General features: G+C 67.0%; 8 protein-coding genes across 8 annotated transcripts; 4 read left to right on the forward strand and 4 right to left on the reverse strand.

Moving 5' to 3' along the window:
- Positions 1–821: 821 nt before the first annotated feature.
- EMIHUDRAFT_107050 (hypothetical protein) lies at positions 822–2,174 on the reverse strand (the record flags this gene model as incomplete). Its single annotated transcript, XM_005758273.1, has 1 exon — positions 822–2,174. The coding sequence occupies one exon, from the start codon at positions 2,172–2,174 to the stop codon at positions 822–824; it is 1,353 nt and encodes a 450-aa protein (XP_005758330.1).
- A 284-nt stretch (positions 2,175–2,458) lies between these two features.
- EMIHUDRAFT_107051 (putative ubiquitin protein ligase) lies at positions 2,459–6,222 on the forward strand (the record flags this gene model as incomplete). The annotated part of the gene is made up of 7 exons (XM_005758274.1): positions 2,459–2,501; positions 2,881–3,027; positions 3,219–3,739; positions 3,825–4,177; positions 4,360–4,921; positions 4,989–5,330; positions 5,425–6,222. The coding sequence occupies 7 exons, from the start codon at positions 2,459–2,461 to the stop codon at positions 6,220–6,222; spliced, it is 2,766 nt and encodes a 921-aa protein (XP_005758331.1).
- Positions 6,223–6,655: 433 nt separating this feature from the next.
- On the reverse strand, positions 6,656–7,178 carry EMIHUDRAFT_312361 (hypothetical protein; the record flags this gene model as incomplete). Its single annotated transcript, XM_005758275.1, has 2 exons — positions 6,656–6,987; positions 7,031–7,178. The coding sequence occupies 2 exons, from the start codon at positions 7,176–7,178 to the stop codon at positions 6,656–6,658; spliced, it is 480 nt and encodes a 159-aa protein (XP_005758332.1).
- A 1,211-nt stretch (positions 7,179–8,389) lies between these two features.
- Positions 8,390–11,966, reverse strand: EMIHUDRAFT_107052 (carboxylyase; the record flags this gene model as incomplete). The annotated part of the gene is made up of 3 exons (XM_005758276.1): positions 8,390–9,040; positions 9,835–9,949; positions 11,230–11,966. The coding sequence occupies 3 exons, from the start codon at positions 11,964–11,966 to the stop codon at positions 8,390–8,392; spliced, it is 1,503 nt and encodes a 500-aa protein (XP_005758333.1).
- Positions 11,967–13,764: 1,798 nt separating this feature from the next.
- Positions 13,765–15,330, forward strand: EMIHUDRAFT_453547 (hypothetical protein; the record flags this gene model as incomplete). The annotated part of the gene is made up of 5 exons (XM_005758277.1): positions 13,765–14,234; positions 14,306–14,396; positions 14,487–14,674; positions 14,752–14,798; positions 15,095–15,330. The coding sequence occupies exons 1-5, from the start codon at positions 13,822–13,824 to the stop codon at positions 15,328–15,330; spliced, it is 975 nt and encodes a 324-aa protein (XP_005758334.1). The 5' UTR covers positions 13,765–13,821.
- Positions 15,331–18,080: 2,750 nt separating this feature from the next.
- EMIHUDRAFT_107054 (hypothetical protein) lies at positions 18,081–20,530 on the reverse strand (the record flags this gene model as incomplete). The annotated part of the gene is made up of 7 exons (XM_005758278.1): positions 18,081–18,293; positions 18,528–18,581; positions 19,173–19,322; positions 19,743–19,808; positions 19,917–19,995; positions 20,077–20,210; positions 20,426–20,530. 7 exons carry the CDS (start codon positions 20,528–20,530, stop codon positions 18,081–18,083), a joined length of 801 nt encoding a protein of 266 aa, XP_005758335.1.
- Positions 20,531–20,831: 301 nt separating this feature from the next.
- EMIHUDRAFT_219597 (hypothetical protein) lies at positions 20,832–21,433 on the forward strand (the record flags this gene model as incomplete). Its single annotated transcript, XM_005758279.1, has 2 exons — positions 20,832–20,889; positions 20,994–21,433. 2 exons carry the CDS (start codon positions 20,832–20,834, stop codon positions 21,431–21,433), a joined length of 498 nt encoding a protein of 165 aa, XP_005758336.1.
- Positions 21,434–23,485: 2,052 nt separating this feature from the next.
- On the forward strand, positions 23,486–25,484 carry EMIHUDRAFT_453548 (hypothetical protein; the record flags this gene model as incomplete). Its single annotated transcript, XM_005758280.1, has 5 exons — positions 23,486–24,024; positions 24,108–24,503; positions 24,593–24,661; positions 24,848–25,162; positions 25,443–25,484. The coding sequence occupies exons 1-5, from the start codon at positions 23,500–23,502 to the stop codon at positions 25,482–25,484; spliced, it is 1,347 nt and encodes a 448-aa protein (XP_005758337.1). The 5' UTR covers positions 23,486–23,499.
- Between the last annotated feature and the right edge of the window lie 72 nt (positions 25,485–25,556).

The raw sequence follows: 25,556 nt of genomic DNA on the forward strand, positions 1-25,556 counted from the left end.
GCAGCCGCAAGGACAGTCATCTCCAACAGTCACACCTGTGCAGCTGTTATTCTTGAGGTTGCCCTGGTGACCGCCGAGGTAGTTGATGTCCATGTCAGGGTCCTGGTCGTACGGCACAAAATCGAGAGCCAAACCGAAAGGAGCTCGGCCTGGATCGCAGTCGTGGTACTGGGACGCATCCGGGCGATCCTTTGCGACATATCCTTGGCAGTCAGTGTCCGCAGAACAGGGTTCAGGGACCCCGCCGGTGTTGGGCTCACAGTCACAGCCGTCGTTTGCGCCCATCCAATGAACTGGACAGCCCAAAACGAAGTCGCAGATGGAATCGGAGGAGGCGGGGGGTGAGGGTGGCTGCGCCAAGCATGGCAGTAATGATGGCGGCAGCGGCGGAGGCAGCAGTGCCGCCGTCGCCCCGATCCCAAGCGCGAGGAGGGGGAGCATCGATGACGGGTCGCGCGCCCGCTTCGCCAAAGCAGTAGGCCTTGCGCGGCCAAATCACGCTGCGATGTCGAAGTCGCCGACGCCCCACACAGGCCAAGCAATTGCCTAATAAGTTGCGAAACCCGGCGGCGGGCAGTCTTGAGTTTTTCGGTCTGCAACGGAGAGCAGATTCCCTCCGAGATCCCGCCTTTTCTTTCCCCCCCTTCCCATTCCTCTTGTCAGTTTTTAGTTTTTCTTGGCCTTATCCGTGGAGAGGAACCCCACACTGGCTAATGTGCACTGGTCATAAACTCAGTCTCCCTCCCTCTCTCTCTCGGCTGTCTCTCTCTCTCTCCGCGGCACAGGGACACTCTCGCGCGCGCCCTCCGTGCCGGGTCGCGCTAGGGGCAGTCGCAGAGGCCGCCCTCCAGATTGGGCTCTCCGACAAAGAAGCAAGCGCCGCGGCCCGCCGGCGAGGAGGAATCGCCGTAGCACGCCGGGGTGGACGGGCCGCACCGGCTGCAGCGGTGCGCGCTGTTGCCAGCGCCGGGCGAGCAGGGCGTCCCGTCGCAGGCGTTGCACGAGCAGGTCTTCGAGGAGCCGGTGAAGGCGATCTTGGGCGCCACGCTCACGCTGACGGGCGGCTTGTAGGAATCGAACCAGCCTAGTGGGCCGCCGCCGCCGCCGCCGCCGCCGCCACCCGACGGCGCCTTGGCAGCCGCTTCTCGGACGGGCTGGCTGTGCGCCGACTTCGGGGCGGGCGTTGCCGTCGCCCACTCCGCCTCGGCCAGGCGCAAGCCGTCATCCCCAAAGCCCGTCGGGGGCGATGGCGGCGACGGAGGAGGCGGCGGAGGCGCGGGGGGCGGCGGCGGCGGCTTTGAAGCACGGTGCGGCCCCCACTGCTTGGCGGCGGCGGCGCCGCCGAAGCGTCCTCCGCCGCCGAAGCGTCCTCCGCCGCCGCCGCTGGCAAAGCGGCCTCCGCCGACGGGGCGGGCCCCGCCGTAGGAGTAGAAGTAGGAGTATTCGTACTCCTGGGGCGAGCTGTCTGTGAGGTCTGCGGTCACCCCTCCGCTCTCCTTGGAGGCAGAGGCGATGGCAGCGGCAGCCGCCTTGTCGCCCACGCCGACGGTGACTGGCACGTTCGTCTCGACCTTGACCTCCATCAGCGTGAAGAAACCGTCAAAGTCGCGAGCAGCGGCGCCGGACGCGTCGGTCGCGGCCGCAGCGTCGGCGGAGGCCAAAGCAGAGTCGGCTGGAGGTCGCCGCGCTGCGCTGGAGGTCGCCGCGCTGGAGGTCGCCGCGAGGCCTCGCTCCTTCTCAGGAGGCGGCACTGCGCGGACTCCGAGCCGGGAGCCTCCATCGTAGTAGCCGGCGCCGTAAGAGCCCGCAGAATAATAGGACGCAGCTGCCGCGCCGTATGAGTAGCCCTTCTGCCGCCGCCAGGCCGGCCGCCTCCTGCCCTGCCCCTTTCCGTGCGCCTTTCCGCTGACAGACTTTGCATACTCCAGTGCGAGCTGGGCGGGCTTGTCGCCGACTCCGACGGTAGTCTTGACGTTCGTTTTGACATCCGTCTTGGCGAACAGGAATCCAGCGTCGAAGAGGCGGGCGCGGGTGCTGTTTGCCCGGCCGTCTCCTCCTTGCAGCAGAGGCGGCCACGCGCGAAATGACACGGAGAGGAGGGCGAGCGAGAGGAGGAGGAGGGCAGCTGCGGCTGGCGCCCGGGCGCGCGGAGAGAGCGGCGGTATGGCAATCATCGGCCCCAAAAGTGGCGCCGACTAGCTGTTGGTCTTGCGGTTCGTTATTCTCAATTTTCTTTTCTTTGGCTTTACCAGTCTCGGGCATTTTTCATCACGGATGGAAGAAGACCCGCAGCCGCGCGAGCCGCCAGCCGAGGTTTTTGTCTGCGGCGCGAACGAGTCTGGCCAGCTCCTCGGCGGGCCGGTCTGCGACGCGCTGCTTAGTCCGGTGCCGCTGCTGCTTCCCGGCGTGCGTGTCGCTCGCGTGTCGCTCAGCCTGAGCCACGCACTGCTGCTCTCGGATGAGGGCACCGTCTTTTCGGTCGGCGACAACTATTGCGGCCAGTGCGGAGTGCACAGCCCGGAGCAGATCACGTCGCCGCTCCGGATCGAGGCGCTCAATACCAAGGCGGTCGCGACCGTCGCCGCGGGCGCGCAGCACTCAGCCGTCGTCACCTCGGACGGCGAGCTGCTCACCTTTGGCGCCAACGACCACGGCCAGGGCGGCCACGGCGACGGAGGCGCGCTCGACGTCCGCAGGCCTCGCCTCGTCCACCTCGGCGCTGTGGCGGACGTGTCTTGCGGCGGCGCCTTCACGATCTTGATCGACCGCGAGGCGGTGCTCTGGGGCTGCGGCTCCAACGTGCACGGGGAGCTCGGCACCGCACCGCCGCACACACGCCTCGCGGGGGTCGCGGCCCTGACGAGTGTTGCCACTCCGCAGGCGTCGGCGACTTTGAGGGCAGGGCCGCCCCGACACGGCTCGCCTCGCTCTCCGCAACGCCAATGCGCTCCGTCGCGGCCGGAGAGAGGCACGCCGTCGCAGTCTCGATTGCAGGCGACGTCTACGCGTGGGGATCGCGCCGTCACGGTGCGTTCGGCCTCCCGCTCCTAGCTCACGCCCACCACACGCCCACCACACGCCCACCACACGCCACCACACGCCCACCACACGCCCACCACACGCCACCACACGCCCACCACACGCCCACGACACGCGCACCGTTCGGCCTCCCGCTCCTAGCTCACGCCCACGACGCGCCCACAACGCGCGTCCCGCAGGCGCGCTCGGCCTCCCGCTCCTGGCCGGCTCGGAGGCGCGCGGCCTGCCCACACCCCGTGCGGTGCCTGCGCTGCGCGGCCGCCGCGCTGTGGCCGCCGCGTCCGGCTCCGACTGGGCGATGGCGCTGCTCGAGGACGGGAGCGTCTACTGCTGGGGCAAGGGCGTCCAGCCGCGAGGCGGCGGCGGCGGGGCGAGGGGCGAGGGCGGAGGCGAGCCCCCCTCGCCGCGGAGGCGCGCTCTCTCCGCAGAGGCGCTCAGCTCGGCCGCGGGCGCCGCTCCGTCTGGCACCGCCACGCCGCAGCTGCTCGAGCTGCCGGCCAGCTGCACCGCCGTGGCGGCCGGCCGCTCGCACGGCCTCGCGCTCTGCGGCGGAGGCGACGCCGCCGTCTACTCGTGGGGCGTCGGCGACTACGGCCAGCTCGGGGCCGGAGCTGCGCTGGAGCGGCCACACGCGGAGCGGCTGCCCCTGCCGCTCGGCATCGCGCCTCGCTGCGTCGCTGCGGGCGGCTACGGCAGCGCTGTCCTCGTCGGGCGACACTTCCTAGACACTTCCTAGACACTTCCTAGACACTCACTTCCTAGGCAGCGCTGTCCTCGTCGGGCAGGCGGCGGGCGAGCTTGGGCCGCCGCAGCCTCCCGCCCTCTCCGCCGGGTCTGCCCTCTGCCTCGCAGACGGCCGCCGGTGGGGCGAGCTCGCCGAGCGGGTGGGCGCTGTCTTCGCGTCGCCGGCGCTGCTGGCCGCGTGCTTCGGCGCGGCGGACGGGTCGTACGACCCCGCGGCGCTCGAGGCGACGTACGTGACGCTGATGCGCACGTACGAGGCTGCGCCTCCCGTGGTTGCGGCCCTGCGCGCCTCCATCCCGCGCCTGCTCTCGCACCTCGGCGGCGAGATCGAGGCGGCGCAGGGCGCGCAGACGGTCGCGCTGCTGGCGCTCCTCCGGAACCGCGCTCCGGCCATGTCCAGGACACGCGCGCGACATGTCCGAGACATGTTGCACAGGCGCTGCTCCAGAACCCGCTCCTCTCCCACTCGAGCGAGGAGGCGCACGCGCTGACCCTCGCGGGCCGGCTCGCCTACCTCTCGCCGCCTAGACACTTCCTACACACTTCCTAGACACTCCCTAGACACTCACTTCCTAGGCTCGCCTCCCTCTCGCCGCCGGCCTCGCGCCGGGCGGCGGAGCTCCTCTCGGCGGCGCCGAACGAGGTGCTCGGCGGGCGCGTCGTCCGCCCGCTCCGAGAGCTGCTCGAGCGGCTCTTCTGCCGCGGCGGGTCCCTCGCCGCCCTCACAGAGCGAGTGGCGCCCGTCGTCGGCACACTCTCGCTCGCGCGAGACGCGTCTGCGCTCGCCGCCGCGCGCGGGTTGCCCGCCGTCCCCGCGGCCGAGTTTCGCTGCGCGGCCCTGTCGGAGCGGCTGTGCGCCGTCCCGACGCAGCAGCTTCCCAACGGCACACACCAGCAGACCGGCCCGTCCGGGCTGCAGCGAGACTACGCGGCTTGGGCGCAGGGCGAGGCCGGCTTTACCTTCTGCTCGCAGCCGTGGCTCTTCTCGGTAGCGGCCAAGGGCAAGCTGCTGCAGCTGGAGGCTGCGCTGCGCATGCAGCACAGCCAGCAGGTCGCGCTTCGCCACTCGCTCTTTGGGCCGCAGCCGCGGCTGGGCATCGGCGCAAAGCGCGGCGCGCTGGCCTGGCTCCCCGCCGACGTGGCTGCTTTGGAGCGCGGTCGCGAGGCTGTGCACGGCGCATCTTCACACCTCTGCCGGTGGGCAGGTGGCTGCCGCGGATGCGGCGGCGCCGTTTCTGGTGCTGCGCGTCCGGCGCGCGAGCCTCGTCGAGGACGCTCTGGAGAGCCTCGCGGGCAACACGCCTCTCTCGCTGCTCAAGCCGCTGCGCGTGGTCTTTGTCGGCGAGGAGGGCATCGACGAGGGCGGTCTCCGGAAGGAGCTCTTCCAGCTGCTCATCGAGGCGCTCTTCACGGGAGGGTACGGGCTCTTCGTGTGGAACGAGGAGGTGCGCTGCTTCTGGTTCTCAAGGGACAGCCTCGCGCAGGAGGGCGCGGCGGACTACTTGCTCGTCGGCCTCGTCGTCGGCCTCGCCATTCACAACGGCACCGTCCTCCTCCTCGACAGGCTCCACACCCCTGGCCCTCGCCCTCGCCCTGACCCTGGCCCTGGCCCTGGCCCTAGGCATCATCCTCGATCTCAAGGTGCCGACGCTGCTCTTCAGCCAGGTCCTCGGCGAGCCCTCCGCCTCGCTCGAGTCGCTGAAACAGGTCGACCCCGAGCTCGCGCGCGGGCTGGCCCAGCTGCTCGAGTTCGACGGCGACGTCGAGGTCACCTTCATGGCCACCTTCACCGTCGCGGCCACAGCGTGCGGCGAGCCAAAGACTGTGGAGTTGTTGCCTGGCGGTGCCGACCGGCCTGTGACCAACGAGAGCCGCGAGGAGTACGTCCGCTTGGTGGTGGAGCACATCCTGCTCACCGGGGTCCGGCCCGCCTTTGACGCCTTCCGGCGCGGGCTGCTCACGCTGTGCGACGGGCCGGCGCTCTCCTTCCTCTCGCCGGAGGAGCTGGAGGAGCTGGTCTGCGGCACGCCGCACCTCGACTTTGCGGCTCTGCAGGCTCGCCCCGCTCGCCCCCTCGCCCCCTCGCCCCCTCCCGGCCTCCCTCCAGCGGCACGTGCCTGGGTGCAGGCGAACACCAGGTACGACGGCTTTCGGGAGACGGATGTGACGGTGAAGCACTTTTGGGAGGTTGTGCACGCCTACTCGACAGACGAGAAGCGCGCCCTTCTGGCTTTCGCGACGGGTTGCGACCGCGCGCCCGTGGGCGGGCTCGGCAAGCTCAAGCTGATCCTGCAAAAGTCAGGCCCAGACTCGATGGCACTGCCGCACTCGCACACCTGCTTTAACCTTCTCGCGATGCCCGCCTACACCAGTCGTGGCAAGATGCGCGACCGGCTGGGCATCGCCATTCACAACGCGAAGGGCTTTGGCCTGCAATGATGGCGGAGCGCGGAGTGAGCCGCCGACGTAGCTCGTGCCCCGTCCGGGAGCTTACCTTTACCACGCTAGGACTCCTTGCGGAGGGTGGGGGGCAGACCCCTCGCGCCTCTGTTTAGTTACTAACGTCTCGCAGAGTGTGATTTCGGCTTTGCCTTCAGGGCGCATAGGCAGGTCTCTACGGCTTTACAAGTACCGAAGAGAGAGTACCGCTGTGACACCAGTCCACCACTTCGAAGTTGGATCTGCGCTCTCGGTCGCGTGTGCTCTGCGCGACGGCACATAACCCACCACAAAACGACGCGCAAGCCAAAGCACCGAGACACACCTTCACCCCCCTCAGAAAGAACGGAGAATGCCCACCACACGATCACGCCTCCCCTGTACAAACCGGTGCGCGTGGAACGCAGTCCCTTCCTGCCGTGGTCAGGCCCCTTCAGCCTGACTCCACGTGGTTGCCTGGCGGCTCGAGCCACGGCGGCATGATGCCGTCCGAGGTCTTTGCCATCTCGGCCCTGAGCGCCGGGTCGCACCGCGCCGCGAGGACGAAGACGCCCTTCGCACTCAGGCCAGCGTCGAGGGCGGCCTCGATCTCGCTGTCTCGGGCCACGTGCATGCCGTCGGCGCCGTACGCGCGCGCCAACGCGACCCAATCGCAACCGGTGATCTCGCAGCCCTTTGCGTTCTTGAAGCCGTGCTCGACGCGGCCGAGCAGGCCGTTGTCGATCACGAGGAGGAGGAGCCTGCACCCGTGCTGGATCGCGGTGCCTACGGGACCGCGCCGCGCGCACGTCAAGGACATGTCCCGGACATGTCCCGGACACGCCGCACTGCTGGGTCGCGGCGCCGAGCTCGTTGAGCGTCATCTGGAAGCCGCCGTCGCCGACGATGACGATCGCCCTCGCGTCGCCTCCGCGCTCGATCGACGCCGCGATCCCGGCGCACAGCCCGTACCCCATCGTCCCGAGCCGCTCCGAGGACAGCACGACCGAGCGGCGCGTGAGGCGGAGCGAGATGGAGGCCCAGAGCGTGATATCTCCCGTGTCGACGCAGACCACGTCGCGGGCGGAGAGGCGCGGGCTTAGCATCTTGAGCAGCAGCCCCGGGTGGCAGTGCGAGTGCCTCCCGCTGGTGGCGTCCGAGAGGCGCGCCGCCTGCGCCTACGCGGCGAGAGGCCAAGAGGACTCCTCGAGGGCTCCCGCAAGCAGAGAGCCTCGCTGCCTGCGCCTCCGCCGCCACGCCCGCCATCTCGCGCGCGGCGGCCGAGTCGCGGCCCGGCGGCGGGTGGCCCGACACGTGGCTTCCCCGCGCGCCGTCGGAGAGGCGCCCCGCCACCGAGCTCACGTAGCCGCTCAGCCGGTGCCAAGGCGTCGCCTCGTCCCCGGCTGGCGGCGGAGGGGGGAGCTGCGCCAGCTTGGCCATGAGCTGCTCGCACGCCTTGGTCGGGTTGGCGACGAGGGTGTGCAGCGCGCGGAAGCGAGTCGACGAGCCGAGCACGTCGGTGACGACCTCCACCATCGGCCGCACCTGTGGGGGGTGGGGGGGGTGGCGTGGACGCGTCGCGGACGCGTCGCGGAGGCGGGGCCCACCCGCGCGCTTCCTGCAGCCCGTGCTGGTCACAGAGGAGCACCGTCAGGTCCGAGACGCCGAAGGAGACCACCAGCGTCGACGTCGAGATCACCTTGGCCGCCGCCGCGAGGCCTGGCTTGCCGTGCACGCCGACGACGCCTGTTCAGAGCAGGAGGTGTGAAGAGACGCTGTTCACAGGCGGCTTGCCGTGCACGCCGACGACGCCGAGCGCGAGCGGGTGTGACTCGTCGATCGCGCCCTTGGCGTCGAGTCTCGTCACCACCTTGGAGTAGGGCGGTTGGAGTAGAGGCGGGTGGAGAGGGTGCAGTCGTGCTGTGCGGCCGAGGTGCAGCCGAGGAGCGGGAGGGGGGGGGGGAGGCGCAGCCGAGGTGGAGGCGAGGTGCGCCGGAGACGCAGTCATCTCGGCGAGCCTCAGAATCGCCTCCCCGTCCTAAATTAATAGTTGATTAGCACTTAATGAATAGTCATCTCGGCGAGCCGCAGAATCAATCGCCTCCCAGTCCTGGCGCGCGGCGAGGCCGACCGCGAAGACGACTCGCTCCTGTCAGTCACAACCGGTCGCCTCTCATTGACAACTCAATCAGGCCGAGCGCGAAGAAGAAGGCTCTCGCTCCTTGCCCGAGGCGAGCAGCTCTGCGATGCCGGCGATGTCGTCCGGGTCGCCAATCTGCGCCTCGACGCGCCGCTTCATCTCGGCCGGGTTGGCGGAGCAGAGGTGCTCGGGCGCAGAGAGCAGCGCGCCCTGGATGTCGACGGGCACACCGACGTGAACGCAGCAGTGGTGCGTGAGCGCCGTCGCGACAGCGTCGCGCATCACCGCCACGAGCTGCAGCGGGTCGGAGACCGTGACTGAGTAGCTGAGTCCGCCCGCCGCGAAGAGGCGCGACTGGTCGATGTCCTGGAACTCGGAGTGCGCCAGGTCGCTGCGCGGCTTGGTGCCCGTGATTGCGATGAGCGGCACGCGGTCGAGGTGCGCGTCGAGGAGGCCGGTGACGAGGTTGGAGGCGCCCGGCCCGCTGGTCGCTATGCAAGCGGCGAGCCCGAGCCGCAGCTTGGCGTCGGCCGCCGCCATGAGCGACGCGTTCGCCTCGTTGCGAGTGCACACCCACAGAAGCTCCGGGTGGTCGACGACAGCGTTGACGAGCGGGACGAGCGCGCCGCCGTGGCCACCGTAAACGGTTCGCACGCCTGCGTCGACGAGCGACTGGGCGATGAACTCGGAGGCGGTCACCTTCATGCCGCTCGCGGTGCGTGGTGGTCTAGAAGGTGAGACGTAAGCAAAGAGCACGAAAACAGACAGCAAATCCGATCGTGATTACACCGTGTGATCTGTGATCCATTGAGGGTCCGCCCGCAGGCGCATTTTGTATACCGAGGCGGTGCCCGGTGCCGAACCTGTCGGACCTTGAGACAGCGTTGTAGATCCCTGGGCGAGGGTGATGGAGGGGGCGGTCCGGCGGCGGAGCACCCACCTCCTCCCGGCGCGCCGGTAGGCAGGATGTCATCCCCCGTGATCCAGACTGCCCATGGGGTGACTGTCAGCGCTAAACCGTAACCCGCCGGGGGGCGGGCCGGATCCACGCGTTCCCAGACAGCCCCATTGGAGGTAGGCCGCTCGTCTAGCCAATCAGCCTTAAGCGAGCGGCCTGGCCGTTGGAATGGCCGGGTGGAGAGAGGGGCGGAGTCGGCTCGGAAGCGCGACTGCAGCCACGGGGACTGCCCGCCCACTCTCGTCGGGTTGAGGGGAGGACGACTGTCTCTGACGGCGGACCTCAGTTACGAGCCGCCCTCCCCTCGAGACGCGAGGCCAGCGCACTTGGGGCCAAGCCCCAGCGTGCACCGTCCCACACGCCTCACGCGGCCTCTGGCTGGAGCGGGATCGCAAGCGAATCCCCCAGGCCGGCGCGCGTCTTCCGAGAGAGGAGCAGGAGCGAGGGACCTTCTTAGTTGTCCGGCATGCAGGCGCATGCACGGCCGTTCAGAAAATTTCCCAGCCGTTGGAATGGCTCCGCTCCTGCCCCTCACCGGGCCGAACGGGTAGTGGGCGTTGGCGCCGAAGAGGGAGGAGTCGCCAAAGGACGGGTAGTCGTCGATCATGCGGGGGAAGGAGGAGTCGGCGAGCAGCAGGGAGGAGAAATGCCTCTGAGAGGGTGGGGAGGGAGGCGTGAGGCGCGAGGTGAGGGGCGTGGGGGCGCGGGGCGCGGGGCGTGCGTGGGACGCGCGGCGTGAGGCGCAGGGCGTGAGGCGGGAGGCGCGGGGCGCTCGAGGTTGGGGCAGGGTGTGTTTTGTGTGTCTGTATGTGTGTCTGTATGTGTATGTGTGTGTGTGTTTGTTTGTTTGTGCGAGGGCAGGGCAGGGCAGGGCAGGGCGGCGGCGAGCGGCGAGCGGCGTCGGCGAGATCGGCGACGAAGAGAGGCGATGGTGACGTACACGGCGGCAGTGTTCACGGCAGCGGCGCCGGTGGCGGCCCCGCGCAGCGGCGGCGGCGCCCTGAGTGAGGCAGATTGCCCTGCACAGCCTGCTGGGAACGCTCCCGACGAGCGGCGAGCCATGCGGGCCCGCCGCGGGCGACGCGGGCGGCGAGCCGACACGCGTGTCGCAGGCGTAGACAGCACTGGCGAGGCGTGGCGGCCGGCGCCGGTCCCGGAGGCGGCTGCAGTAAGAGCAGCGAGGCAGAAGTCACTGTCCAAGGCGTACTGAGCAGGCTGCCATCGAGCAGCGCGCCATGCGGGCCTGCCGCCGGCGACGAGATTGGAGAGCCGACAGGCATCAAAGAGGTAGGTACTGAGGAGGGCCATCGCGCCCGAGGCGGTCCGCGCCGGCCCTGCAGGCCGTCTCAGAGAGCCTGGCGAGGCTGTACAGAATGCCAAGAGCATACTGAGCAGGCTGCCGTCGAGCGACGAGCCATGCTGGCTCGTCGCAAGCGATGAGGTCGAGGAGCCGATCGGAGCGTCGCAGAGGCTGCCGACCACTGCCGTTCGCCCTCGGGCCCAGGGGTGGAAGGCAAGCTTCCTGGCGTTTCTGGCGAGCGTCCAGACGTCGCAGAGCATCCGGCAGGCGCGCAGCGACCCAAATTTTTGCTCACCGCACGGCCGTGCGAGCTGTCGGTCGGTGGTGATGGTCGGCGGCGGCGCGCGCCGACCAACGCGGCTGCGGTGGGCGTCATGTGGCGGGCGTCGGAATGAGCATTGTGCGCCGAATTTCGGACGTCCCTCGTGTGGTTTGCATAGCTGTGAACGTCCCGGGTGCGTTTTAAAAGGTTTTGCGCGGTGCCTGGCTTTGCCTCTTCTCTAGAAGCTGGGCTCTGGGCATGGATCCGGCGGACAGGAGTCAAAAAATAAGCCGATGATCGCGCGCGGCGCGGGCACCGCCAGCGCCCCTCGGCCTCGCCCACCGCGCCGCCGGCGCGTCCTCTCTCACGCGCCGGTGGCCTGCCGAAACGTCTCCTGCAGGTTGATGCCCGCGCGCGCGTAGAGCGAGGTCGTCGCCGCGGCGACCGAGGCGGTGACGACGGCGTCGTGCGCGTGCTCCATCAGGCAGACCTGCGCCTGCGCGAAGCCGGCGTCGCCCTCGAAGCCGTGCTTGGCCATCACCTCCGCCTGCACGTTGACCACCGCGCGCGCCACCAGCAGCTGGTGCTCCTGGTCCGAGAGCCGCGAGCCGAGCCCCTCCCTGCTGCCCGCCACCTCGGCGAGCAGCGCCTCGTCCTGCAGCGCGTCGACCATGTCGATCGCCAGCGCGCGCGCGGCGCTCCGCTCGATCGGCGGCGCCGGGTCGCAGCCGAAGGCGTGCCGCAGCAGCGTGCGCCACTTGGAGACGTTGACGCCGGCAAGCGCGCTGCGAACCTCGGGCTGCGGGCTCCGCGCCTGCGCCGCAAACGCCTCGGTGTAGGCGTGCAGCCCGGCGGCGTCGGCGGAGAAGCCGACCTGCGGCAGCGTGCGCAGCGTCGCCTGGATCAGCACCGCGTTGGCCGTCTGCCACTTTTGCAGCCGGTCGCCCTGCGACGCCGCGCCCTGCATCGCCTGCACCATTTGCGGCGACTCGAGCTCGCTCAGGATGAGGTGCGAGGAGGTCATCGCCTGCTCGAGGGTGAGCGCCCGCGCCTCGCTGCTCAGCAAGCGCCCTGAGTGCCGCAGCAGCAAAGCGCGGCGAAACATGGGCTGGCCGGGGGCAGCACGGAAAAGAATTTGGTAGACGAGTTGTCCCATCCCTGCACAGGCGAAAGAAGCCGAGAGAACAAGGGAACGGCAGGCGGCGGCGGCGCAGGACGAGGCAGAAGAGAATGACGCGACAGAGGAGGAAGTGACAAGGGAGAGAACGACGAGAGTGGGACGGCCGCGAGGTGGCATGAAGGTTGCAGCGAGAATCGGCGAGAGACTGCGAAAAGAGATAGGAAGAGGCAGACTCCCTAGGGTGGGCGACGGCTAGCGCATCACACTCCTCTCCTTAAAATCCCTGTGTGGTGGCGGCGTGCCGTCCTCCCATCCCTCCCTTGGGTTGTCTGTTTTCTTTCTTTCTTTTTTTGCACAGTCGAAAGAAGCCGCGAGAACAAGGGACCGGCAGGCGGCGGCGTCGCAGGACGAGGCAGAAGAGAACGACGCGACAGAGGAGGAAGTGACAAGGGAGAGAACGACGATGGTGGGACGACCGCGAGGTGGCATGAAGGTTGCAGCGAGAATCGGCGAGAGACTGCGAAGAGAGATAGGAAGAGGCAGACTCCCTAGGGTGGGCGACGGATAGCGCACCACACACCTCTCCTTAAAATCCCTGTGTGGTGGCGGCGTGCCGTCCTCCCATCCCTCCCTTGGGTTGTCTGTTTTCTTTCTTTCTTTCTTTTGCCACCCCTGTGTCAGTGTGCCTGTGGTAGGAGAGACTGCCAGCGACAAGCTGGAGGCAGGTCGCTAGACTGAGATGAGACCGCCAGTGGATGTGGGAGTCCACCCCGCGCACCGCGCTGCGAGCCTGTCGTGTCCCTTGTCAGGAGCAGGAGAGCCCCACCTGTCATCCCCCTGATCGTCCTTCCAAAATCCTGCTCGTGCAGGTGGGGACCCTGTCCTCGTCCCATCCCTCGTTTGGCGTGTGTGTTTTCTTTCTTTCTTTCTTTCTTATCCCTCCCTTGTTGTCTGTTTTCTTTCTTTCTTTCTTTAGCACTTGTTGTGTTTAGGTGTATTGTTGGCAGACAAGACACAGAGCTCACACAGAATCACAGCGGGAGGAAAGCGGCGAGTCGCAATTCCAGGGGTCGTTGTGGCGGGTTGTTTAAAAATTATTTTTCAACAAAATCCCATACGTGGCAGTTCCCTTGCTCCAAGCGCTTGCGCTTCGGCGGTGTCCGAGGAGGCCACCGGCCAAAAGCGCATGTCATCTTGAAGGTCCGATACTGGAAGCCCATATAGGCACCTTACACTCCCCCGCAGTATCGCACCTCTTGAGCGACACTACGTTTCCGCAGCTGGGGATTCTCCGGGTAGTACCCCTCTTTGTACCCGTGCTGGCCGGATTCCTCCTCCGAACAACTCAAGTTCGATCGGCCCCAGTCTCGAACTGGCAGCCACTATCTCACCGGAGGTACCATGTCCGAGGAGGCCACCGGCCAAAAGCGCATGTCTTGAAGGTCCGATACTGGAAGCCCATCTAGGCAAACAACTCTAACACTCACACGTCATTCTCTAATAGGCACCTTACAGGCGGTAGTGATCTAATCACCCGAATACCACGTTCGGATCGCTCCTCATCGCAAACCCTGTCAGCAGTTCACCTACGGGTATGTTCGTAAGAGCTACATACACTGAGAGCTCGCTTCCGAGCTCTCACGCCGCGCGTAGGGCCCTTAGGGGCCTAGAGAACACAACCCCCTCTCTCTTTTCTCCCAGTAAGCTAAAAGTACATACACTGAAAATCCGTGCGATCGACGATCGATACAAGGCTGTGAATGAATCCGTCGGCCGACGGGGACGACCATTGCGCTACCTCTTCCCGCTCTACTAATCTGGCTAACTAATCTGGCTAAGCATGTTCCCGGGCGCCGCCCAGCTCGGCGAGGTGGTCGCCATCGTGCAGGCCTTGCTCCACGCCATCCTCGTCGAAGGCGTCACCGCGGCGTACGCTCGGCTGATCAAGAGCGCGAATTTGGCGATTGACGACATCCACGGCAAGCCGGACTGGCTCTCGAAGCTCAAGGTGGTTTGCGTGTACTACATAAACGTCGGGAGCATGGTGCCTGCGACGGCGCCGCTGCCGCTCGCCGAGGAGGCCTCGCCGCACGTGCCCGGCCTGATGACGACATGGCGCGAGGGCGCCAACAAGGCGGCCACCAGCCTGCAGCCGCTGGGCGGCGTCGTGGTGGGCACCATCCGGATGGGCTATGGCCACCACCGCATCGCTTACGCCACAACGTCGTGGGCGCTCGGCATGGACAAGAAGACGTGCGCGCCTCGCCTCCGAGGCGGCGCCGCGGCGGGGCGCCGTGAGCGAGTACTCTCCGGCTTGCGCGCAGGTACTTCCACGACCTGCTCAACCTCGACTCGGAGGAGGCGTCCCTCATCAAGACGATGGACCACTTCTACTCGCAGATCTCGCGCATCCAGGCCGCACCACAACCGCCTCCCCGCGCCACCGCTCGGCGCCTCCCCGACTCACTCGACGCCCGCCGCCGCCGCCGCCGCCCGTCCCGCCAGGCCGAGTTCCGCGCCATCGAGCTCGTGTTTGGCTACCTCATGGCCAACGGGGCGACGGCCAACCTCGCGCGCCAGTTCGCGGTCGTCTCGGCGCACTTCCGCACGCTCACGGCAGCCTTCCCGCGAGACACGCCGATCATCTCCTGCTTCCCGTATGTCGGCCTCTCGGCCGTCGCCGCCGGCTTCACGTGCGGCCCTCGGCCGCCCGCCTCGCGCCGCGCCGTCGGCTGCTCAAGGCTGCTCACAGCGAGCCCGCCTCGCGCAGGCGCGTCATCAACCTCGTGTTTGACAACCACGCGCAGGCAGCCCACTGTACCATCACACTGTCATTCTAGCCTTGTGCTTGCCAACCACGCGCAGGCACTCCACAGCGCTGACGTCGCCGACCCCTCCCGACGGCTGACCCCTCGTGGTCGCCATCCCACGCGCAGGCCTTCCACATCGTCCCCGGCGCGATCAACCTGATCCAGGGCCCGACCATGTACCACGAGTTCCTGCAGATGGGCGTCGACCCTAAGGACCTCAAGATCGTCGGCCACCGCACCCACCCGAGGGAGGCCGCACCCCAGCCAGCAGCTGCCCACTCTTCCACGATGGCGAATGAATAGGCCACTGGATCCCGAGGGAGCTCGTCGTCAACATCAAGTCCGACTGCAATGCACGCAAGGCCCGCGCCGCCGCGCGCAAGCCGACGCGTGTCCTCTGCTCGGTCGGCGGCGCGGGCGCGCAGAAGACATTCGTGTGCGAGCTGATCCGGGCGATGGCGGAGCGCATCGCGCGCGGCAGCGCGCAGCTGCTGCTCAACGCGGGCGACCACACCCACAATGCACGACGCCTTTCCTAGACCTTTCCTAGACCGTTCCTGGAACCTCCCTGTAGGCGACCACACCCACATGCACGAGGCCTTCGCCAACTGCCTCGACGACCTCGGCATCCGCTACACGCTCGTCGACACGCTGCAAGGCGTGCACGACTTTTGCGGCCGCATGTCCTCCGGCCTCGAGCCGGAGCGCGCCGTCACTATCTTCGCTTTCAACGTCTACTTCCCGGCCGTCGCCACCACCGACATCCTGTGCCGCGTCTCGGACGTGCTCGCGTGCAAGCCGGGTGAGCTCGCCTTCTACCCGGTGCCAAAGCTGATGCTCCGCCGCGTGGGCGACCACGAGGTGTGAACAGCTCACACCTCGAGCTGTGAACAGGTGCCAAAGCTGATGCTCCGCCGCGTGGGCGACCACGAGTTCTACTCTGCGCTGCGCGCCTCCGAGGTCGGGGACGGGACGCAGGAGCTGCGCGAGGTGTCGGACGTCGTGCGCTACCTCGACATCTTTGCGAAGTCGCCCGACGCGCTCACGCAGATGAACGACTCGATCCTCACCAACGCGAGCGTCGGCATGTACGACGGCTGCAAGGCCGCCGTCGAGATGGCCACGGCGAAGCTGTGAGGGGCGCCGAGAGGCGCGCCGCGTTTTATTCGGAGCGAGACTGCCGGCCCCCCGCATCGCGCATCTCCCCGCGGAGCGCCTCCGCGCCATGGGCGCTGGGGCGCGAGGAGGTCGCGCGGGGGCGTCTCGTCATTATCTTGTGGATGGGCAACTGCGGGAGGGTCGTGAGGGGCGAGCCTGTGCTAGCGGGGGGAAGACGGCGCGAGAGGGACGGGCCGGCTGCCACCGCGCAGGCGCGAGAGCCTGGGCGTCAGTAAGAGAGATTCACTTCCCCGCTTGTCCTTTGGCTCTGTACGCGAAGCGCGCCCGGGTCGTGGGGGCGCGTGGAGCGAAGCGTGGGGTCGCGTGAGGGGCGCTCTCCGTGGGCGGCGGTGTCTCGTCTAGCATGTCAGATCACTCCTTCTCTCTCTCCGAAGAACAAAACTCGATCACACTTCTCTCGTCGTGGCTCGTGCGCGCCCACGCGCGTGTCGAGTGTCGTGGCCGTGTCGTAGAGGATTCCACACACCCCCTCTAGAGACCTAGAGATGGCTCGTTGTGCGAGTATATGGCTTATGGGCCACGATGTCTCAAATATGAGGGGTTTTGACTCCTACCAGCTCCTGACGCTATCCCTGGCAGCTCTAATGGCCAGGATCAGTAGTGTTGTGATAGAGGGTGCCCATACTAGCGCAGGAGCTGCCACACTTGCCCGGACCGTCCCCTTCTGGGGCCGGTTCCGCAGCCCGCGAGAGCCGACTGCGGGGCTGTGCCGCGGGTGCCTACTGCCGAGTGCCACAAACACTGCGCCGTCCCGCCATCACCTACAGGCTGTCTTGTGTGATGGTTGGGATGTCCAAACGCCACCATCTTGGCTCTTGCGACCTCAAACCCGCGAGCTGTATGGGTGGTCCTGACGTCGACAGACGCCCGATGACCACGGTGAAGCTGAGCCGGAACGCGTCGACAAGTCTCGTCTGAGCCCGTGGCGGTCGCCGGCTGAGTCGCCGTACACCGGCCGGTACCTCAGGCGTCACCTCCGCAGCCTCAGGTCTCACACTCCATCACCTCCGACGGGACGCCTTCGATGGCACGCTCGGCGGCGACTTTGTTGCAGCCCCACAGCGAGCGCGGCGTCGAGCCTACTCACTCCAGTTGGATACACGCACTCCCTGGGACCCAGGGAGTGCGTGTATCCAGCTCGCGGTGCGTCCCGGCAGCCCGCGCTGGTTGCGGAGCTGCAACAAACTGAGACACGCTTTTTGGGACATTTTCGACGCTTTTGGCCCATATACTCGCACAACATGCCAGATACTCTCTCTCTCTCACAGACTCGAAGAGAGCCGTATGCCGTCGGACTCGGAGCACACACACGGAGGGGTGACTGAGGGGCGCGTCAACGCGGTCGTCGTGCATGAGACATGGCGATGCCACCAAGGCGGGGCGAGCAAAACCTCAGAAGAGTTCAAACAAAAGGCAAAAGCAGCTCCTCGCACAACACTGGGACTGGGCACGGCACGGGACTGGCGATCATGTCGCAGCGCACAGTCACAGTCGCACCATCCAGCGATGCACGTCAATGGCTCCGGCGACTCGCTCGCCGCTCCTCCCGCCCAGCTCTAGATCTTCTGTCGCTTGCTGCCCTCGCCGCCCTCGCCGCCCTCGCCGCCCTCGCCGCCCTCGCCGCCGCCATCGCGCACGCTTGCCGCCGCGGCGCCGCCCTCCCCACGCCATGCCACCGCCTCCGGGACGACGAAAGAGACACACAGCATCAGCCTACCAGCAGACAGACGAGGCTCTCTCGGGAAACGGCCCCTCTCGCGCCGTGACCAGGAAGAGGGGGGGGGGGGGGGTATGCGCTTGTTCGGTGCGACGTCGCGCACGACCGTCGCCTCGGCGCCGGGGATCGAGCAGCCCAGCACCTCCTCCGCCCGCCTACGATCTCGGCGCAATCTCGGCTCAGCCTCGACCGCCCCTGCCGGCGGCGGGGCGAGCGCGAGCAACGCCGAATCACGTCCGCCTCGGGCGCCGCGGTCTCCTGGGAGGCGCAGCAGGGCCGAGGCGAGAGTGAGTCCGTCCGTTCGTTCAATCATTAGAGGAGCAGCGGCAGAGGCGCCGGCAAAGGGAGGAGTGCGGTGTGAAAGTGTGTAACGTGGGGTGGCGTGGAGGTGTGTCAGAGAGCAACCTTGGAGAAGCAGTAGCAGTGCACGCGCGGCAGCGGCGCGTGCCACGTCTCCGCGTCGAAAGCGCCCACCAGCGCGTCGAGAAACTCGAGCGCCGAAGCGGGGAGGTTCATCAGGATGTGGCTGAAGGGCCCAAACGCCAGCGTCGGCGCCTCCCCAGCCCCCTCTGCAGCCGACGTCGCCGCCTCCGCCCCTCCTGCCGCCTCCGCCGCCGGTTCGCCCGCCGCTGCCGCCGGTTCGCCCGTCGCGCCTTGCGGCGGCGCGAGCAGCTGGCGGAGAAAGGCGCGCGCGTCGCTGTTTGAGACGCGGACGCGTGGCCCAACCTGGCGGGATGCTGCCGAGGTGCGGCCGAGGTGCGGCCGTGGCGCGGCCGAGGTGCGGCCGAGGTGCGGCCGAGGTGCGGCCGTGGTGCGGCGCGGCCGAGGTTGCAGCCTGACCTTGTTCCGCAGCACGTTTGTGCGCAGCCACTTTGCTGACTGCGGGTTGAGGTCCTGCAGTGTGAAGACGCCAGAGGTGAGGGTGTGTGAGACGGCGTCGTGCAGAGTACTCGGAGCACCGCGTGAGTACGGCCGAGCAGAGCCGAGTGCAGCTGCGTTCGTGTCTCCCCGGGGGGGTAGTTTGAACACACGCGTCTCTGTCTCCCGCTTCTAGGCTCGAGAGATGGGGGGGGTATGCGGGAGATATGGGGGAGATATCCCGCTTCTAGGCTCGAAGTCGTTTGCGTAGACGCGGTTTCCCTTGAGGGCGGCGGGGACGGCAAAGGGGCCGATGCCGGCCATCATGTCGCAAACCACCTCGCCAGCCAGCCGCTGGGTTAGAGCTGCTCACTCACTCATCGTTAGCTGCTGGGGCGAGCATGCGGCACACACCTCGCCAGGCCGAAGTAGCTCGACGATCCGCCTGCGCTTCACAGCTGGAGGTGTGACGAGGTGGGAAGACGCGGCTGGCCGAGGGGGAGACTCGCAGGCTGTACGCCGGTGCTCTCGCTCCAGCCGCGAGTTCCAGTACACCTGGTGTAGCACGGCACGCTGCACTGAGGCGAGCCGGCCACGCCGAGGAGCTACAGCGGCGGCTTGCAGCACCTCGCGGTAGTCGAGGGCGAAAGTGGCGCCGTTCTCGCGCACCTCACCAATGCAGCCACCCCGGTGGTGAGGAAAGGGACCGAGCAATCCGAGCCACAGGCGCCCCGCCTCGCGCACCGTCGTCTCGAGGTCCTCGTCGCCGGCGATGACCTCCATCGGGGGGGGGGGGGGGGGGGGAGGAATGAGCCATGGACTGAGTCTCAGTCCACCGGTCTCTCCTCCTGCGATTGCCTCCATCGGGAAGACGCGAAACTCGTTCGAGATGGACTCGACCTGCAGATGACTGCTCTATTTATTTATTTATCGTTCGAGATGGACTCGACCTACAGATGACTGCTCTATTTATTTATTTATCGTTCGAGATGGACTCGACCTACAGCTCCGCCAGTACTGCTCAACGAGTGGCTAATACTCGTGACGCGAGGGCGGACGTGGGAGGGAGTCGGCCTTGTTGACGACCGAGCGCAGCCGAGGGTTCTTATCGAGGAGCACCTGTTGCGCGAGATACGGCCGAGATACGGCCGAGATCGAGCCGAGATCGAGCCGCCCGCCCTGGTCGTCACCACGCACCTCTCCAATCAGCGCCTTGTACGGCAGATGCTCCTCGCGCAAGTTCATGTGCGCCACGTGCCCCACCTGCTCGAGATACCGCCGAGATACAGCCGAGTCACAGCCGTGTCTCGGCGAGATAGACAGAGCCGAGGTACAGCCGAGATACAACGCAGCTTCATGCCGCGCCACCACCTGCTCAAAGGCGCTGGGCACCTCCATCCCCTCGGGCAGCAGCCGCCGAAGCACTTGCTCGGCGCTGAACTTGTCGTACCTGGAGGAGGGCTCCGAGAGGGTTCCTGGAGGGTTCCTGAAGGGCCCTCCCCGCACCAGCTCGGCGCTGAAGCCGTCGCACCCGATTGTGACCGAGTGGCGGACGGGTTCGCCGCCCTCTGCAGCGACGTAGTCCCTCAGCTCGTCGGGCAGCTTGGTCAGCTGCAGGTCGTCGATCCCCTCGTCGAGCAGCAGCAGCCGCGTCGTGCAGGGCGCCTGGGGCGGGAGGAGTGGAGGCGGGTGACGCAGACGGCAAGAGGCGGAGAGGCGAGTCGGTCCCAGGGCCGCGGCTGTCTGCCGCACGGCCGTGGGTCAGCGCACGCACGCGCACGTGGGGGAGCTGGAAGAGGTGCAGCCGCAAGCGTTGCGCGGCGACGGCACGCCTGCTCGCCGTCGGGTTGGATGGGCTTGAGCTTCGGCCGCTGCAGGACGTGGCCCTGGAGCGCCTGCATGAAGGCGTTGCACTTGCGCGCGGGAATGCGCAGCGCGATGAGCTGCAGCGAGATGGAGAAGAGGGCGCGGTCGAGGGCCGTCATCGGGCGGGCACGCAGAGCGTCTCGAGGTGTGCCGAGTGCTTGCGGCGCGTCTCGAAAAAGAATTTTACGCACGGGCGACGGCTAGCGCACCACACCCCTCTCCTTAAAATCCCTGTGTGGTGGCGGCGTGCCGTTCTCCCATCCCTCCCTTGGGGTTTTCCGTTTTCTTTCTTTCTTTCTGGCGCGCACTGGCACTAACACAGGTTACACCACGGGAGCCGCCTAAACGACTCCCGCGAGGACGGCGAGGCACTTAGCTCCGTGCACTCGACCGCCCTCGCCGCAGGCAAGCTCATTCACAATGTGCTCTGAAAAGAAGATAAATCGACTGGAAAAGACCAAGGCGCGCTTGGGAGTACGTTCGCGAAAAGAACTCGCTCTTTCACAAAAACACAACCCCGGACCACAAGACGAACAAGCACAGACACGATTCACCAAAAAAAATCCAAGAGAGGAGTGGGAGGGCGGGAGAATCCAAAAAAGCCGTCCAAAAAGCCACAAAAAGCCAGCGAGCCTCCCGTTACGCGATTGCTCGCGAAGCGCAGCATGATGCGTGGCCAGCGCGGGAGCAGGCCGGCGCCGACGCTGCCAGAACAAATACGAGACCTCGACCGACGGACGGCGGCCCTGCGGGCGAGCATCCGCGCTGCTGACGACGTGCTCGAGACTGACCTTCAGAGCGACGAGATTCTCGCATGCTTTGAGGAGGCGCTCGGCGAACGGCAGCCAGAGATGGGAACGGATGCTGCAGCAGGGCGAGAGGCGAACGCCGAGAAATCTGTTGCCGCCGGCGCACGGAAAAAGAAGTTTATTACAAAGCTCCCTCGCACAACACTGGGCACGGGACTGGCGCGGAAAAAGACTTTTACAACAAAACTCCCTCGCACGGAAAAAGAAAACTGAAACCACGCTCACACACACGCTCGCCCACACACACCCATGCCTCTGGGCCGGCGCGGGGGCCCCAGAGGGTGTCCATGCGGGGGAGATGGGGTCCCCTGGCCCACCGCAGGCGCCGATTTTTTTGGAGTTTTTTCTTTTTCGCGATTTTTTACTTGTTTTCATGGGAATTCGGCGTACTTGCGGCCATGCTATCACGCCTTGCGACAGCCTGTCGGCGCTGCTGACCGTGCCATGATGCACAATTGATCACCTGCATAGCTCGCGGCCTTAGTATCAAGCATTCAGTGACGACCTGATCGTACGGCCAGTAGGAAGGTGTCCTTCCAGCTGCGTGCACGCTTCTGGCGCAATGCGCGTCACCTCGGATTGGCTGCTGGCACTCTCGAGGCTATGCCTACACAGCCTCGCGCGCATGGGCAGTCAAGAGGGACCACGCACCTTCTCAGGACAGCGCCGGTGCCTCTCTCTTGGACCGGCAAACTTGGTGGTCTCGTGTCACCAATGTGGGACCAGTGCGGCATCGCGCCGATCGACAGCTCTGAACTGCGCCTCACCACTGACCGGGAAGGCCGCCAAGTGGGCCAGCACAGGTCGCACATTGTGGCAGCAGTCAGCAGTGCATGGCTGATAGCTAGAGCAGCAGCGTCAGGGTCGCAGGGTCGGATCGTGTCAAGCCTCTCGCCCGGCCGGCCGCGTGCAGACGTCGGCCTGTCTGCTGTCTGGAGTGATCTGTCGGCGGTCAGTACGACCGATCAGGTCGGAGTTTTCTGATGGTTGGAGGGTCTATCTGTATGTACTCCTCGAGATCTCTCCAAATCTGCCCTCTAACCAACCGTAACCACTGAGCGCCGGAGCCCCGTTTCCGCACTGCGGCGCGGCGCACGGTGCCTCCGGGGGGCCCCGCGCCGGCCCAGAGACCCATGCAATCCTAGTGTGGACGTGTTCTACTACTACTCCCGAGGGGCGGTGTTAACACGTTTGAACACCTCTACGGCTGTGCGTGTTAACTGTTAACGTTTGAACACCGTGTGTTAACGTTAGTCCACCAATCCCTGTAAAAACTCTGGCTTGGGGTTCGAGGTGGCCCCCACCCAGGGGCCGCCCATCAAAGGGACTGCGGCAGAAGACGCCCAATCTTGCACAGAACCATAATACTTCTCCAAGCTTCGGCGGTTAGTGGTACACGTGCCTCCCCGTGTTTATAGCCTGGCGTTTGTGCCCCGTTTGTACCGCGTCCCGTGCCCCCGATGTTTTCTGCTCCATGAAAACGGCGGAGCTATTCTCGCGTCCACACCACACACCTGGCTCCAACGTGGACACGCCCATAGCTGGGGACACTACTAGGTCACGCATGGCATCAGAAAGAAGTGTTCCATGCACATGCACATGCTACATGTATCTCTGGGCCCCGAAAGGCGAAAGGTATCTCTGTCTATCTAGCAGCGTCGTTCGCATGCGCCCTCCCCTCCTGGGCGCAAGCGCCTCACGTCTCGACAGATAAGCTCTTGGGTGTGACGAGACGAGCGAGTTCTTCGCCATCGCAGCGCGCAGCAGGCCGAACGCCGCAAACAGCCGGAGGCAGTAGGCCCGCGGGAAAAGAAACCTGAAACCACGCTCGATGAGGTCTACCTCGAATCACCCCCCCGCCCCCCTGGCGAGTACAGACCGCGCCTCACTTTTTCACAGGGGGGCATCCGTCTGGAAAAAGGAGCCCCCCGGCTTTTCGCTGCGCATGCTCGAGCCCCCCGGCGAGGGCTTGTGCTGTGAATAGCAGGCGTGGTCTGTACTCGCCAGGGCGGCCGCAGCGGAGCCCGCCGCAGCGGAGCCGCCGACCGCGTGGCTGCTGCTCGAGCGAGTCGAGTCGGGTCGAGCCGTCGAGGTGGATGCCTGAAGGCGAAAAGTCGGGGCGGAGCGCGGGGCGGAGTGAGCGTGTGGATCATGCGCGTCGTGCGCGAATCGTGCGTTTGGGGACTCGGGATAAAAAGAAAAACAAAAAAGAAGAAAAAACAGGCGGCAGGTGTTGATGACACTATCACCTGGGGTGCACTGGTCATCAGCGCCACTTGATGTTGCTTCAGCTTCCCGCGGACATCCAGCAGCTCGTCTTCAAGCAGCCCGGCCTCGGCCCGCGCGAGCTGGCCTCCCTGGAGGCGACGAGCCGCGCCGTGCGCGCGTTGATCGACGAGGACGTCTGGCGGCAGGCGTTCCTGCAGTCATGCAGACACAACGCACTCGGCCACCCTTCATCATTCAAGGTCGAGTTCAAGCGGCGGTCGACGTGGAGCCGCCGGTGGAAGACGCTGCCGGACTGCGCCCCCGGGACGGTCGGCGCCAGCGCGCCGCTGCCGCTGCAGGCTGCGGCTCGGCTCTGCTCGGTGCGGGCGCCGCAGAAGCTGCGCCGCTTTGCACTCAAGGTCATCGCGTCGCTTCCGCAAGCGCACCCGCCCAAGGCGGAGGTGCTCGTGGTGGACGGGTCGGGCCGCGAGCCCGGCTCCTTTCCGACCATCTCCGCCGCGCTCCGCTGCGCCAAGCCCTACGACCGCGTGCTGATTAGGAGCGGGCGGTACGAGGAGCGGCTCGCGATTGACAAGGCGAGCGCCGCCCCTCCCCCACTCCCCAGCCTCCCGCCCCGCCTCCCGCACGTCCGACTCCGACCCTCCTCCGCGCGCCGCAGCCCGTCGAGCTCGTCGGCGAGGACCCCGCCGGCAGCGTCGTCCTCGTCGGAGTGAACGGCCCCGCAGTCGAGGCGTCGAGCCGCATCCCTTGCCGCGTCGCCAAGCTGACGATCCAGCAGCAGTCGCGGCACGCGGCGCCGGCCATGTCGGGCGCGGTGATCGCCAAGGGGGGCGCGACCCTCGTGCTCGAGGAGTGCGTCGTCTCCTCCCAGACGGGCCACTGCGTTGTGGTGCAGGGCCTGTCGACAAACGCGTACGTGCTGCACAACCACATCTCGCGCGGCAAGGGGGTGGGGGTGCTCGTGTGCGACTACGGCAAGGGCGTCGTCGAGGACAACGAGATCTCGCACAACGGCCGCGCCGGCGTCGCCATCCTCTCTTGCGCAGACCCCCAGGTGGCAGCCAGCCCTCGCCCTCGCCTCCCCCACCCCCCCTAAGCCATCCCCACCTCCTAAGTCACCCCGCCTTCTTCTTGCGCCGGCAGGTCCGCTCCAACAAGATCCACGCCGGCCTCGACTCGGGCGTCCTCGTGTCCGAAAAGGGCCGCGGGCGCGTCGAGGCGCACGACGCCGCCCACACCCAACCCCACACCCGCCGACCCGTCCGCGTGCCATCGCGCCCTCCTCCCGCCCTCCTCCCGCCCTCCTCCCGCCCTCCTCCCGCCCTCCTCCCGCCCTCCTCCCTCGCCACAGCCCACCCCACGCCCCTCCGCCACACACGCTTCCGGATCCCACGCCAGGCGAACGACATCTTCGCGAACCGCCGCGCCGGCGTCGCTATCCTCAAGGACGGCGAGCCCCTCGTCCTCTCCAACCGCATCCACGACGGTCGCGACTCCGGCGTCCTCGTCTGCGAAAACGGGCAGGGCCTCGTCAAGGACAACGAGATCTTCGCCAACCAGATGGCGGGCATCGCCATCGGCCGCGGCGGCGCCTCGCGCGTGACCGGCAACACGATCCGCGACTCCAACGGCGGCTCGCTCTGCCTCTCGATGCACTCGCGCGGCGTCATCTCCGCCAACGTGATCCAGCTCGACGGCCGCGCGACTATGCAGGTTCCAGAGGACATCCTGCCGGGCGTGCGGCAGCAGAACACGCTGCTCTTCACCGCGCCCGACGGCGCCGCCGCGCCCGCCGCCGCCTCGCCGACTCCGACCCCGGACTCGGAGCCAGACCCGGACGCCTCGTGCGAGCTGCGCCAGGTGCCGGCGGCGGGGGCCGCGCCACGGTCCCCCCCTCTCCCCCTCCCGCCCCTCCCCCAGACCTCACCCCCTCCCTCGCTCACCCCCGCGGGCGCTGGTCATCTTCCCGCCGCCCGTGGAAGTCGGCCTCGAGGACATCCTCATGGACGAAGAGCCAGACTACATCGAGCTCTGACCGCCCGAGCTCGGACCTCGCCACCCACAGCTGCTGGTCTAGCCAACCCTCTCCACCGGCTCCGCCCCCCAC

Source organism: Emiliania huxleyi (genome assembly GCF_000372725.1).
Source record: "Emiliania huxleyi CCMP1516 unplaced genomic scaffold EMIHUscaffold_87, whole genome shotgun sequence".
NCBI classification, from domain to species: domain Eukaryota; phylum Haptophyta; order Isochrysidales; family Noelaerhabdaceae; genus Emiliania; species Emiliania huxleyi.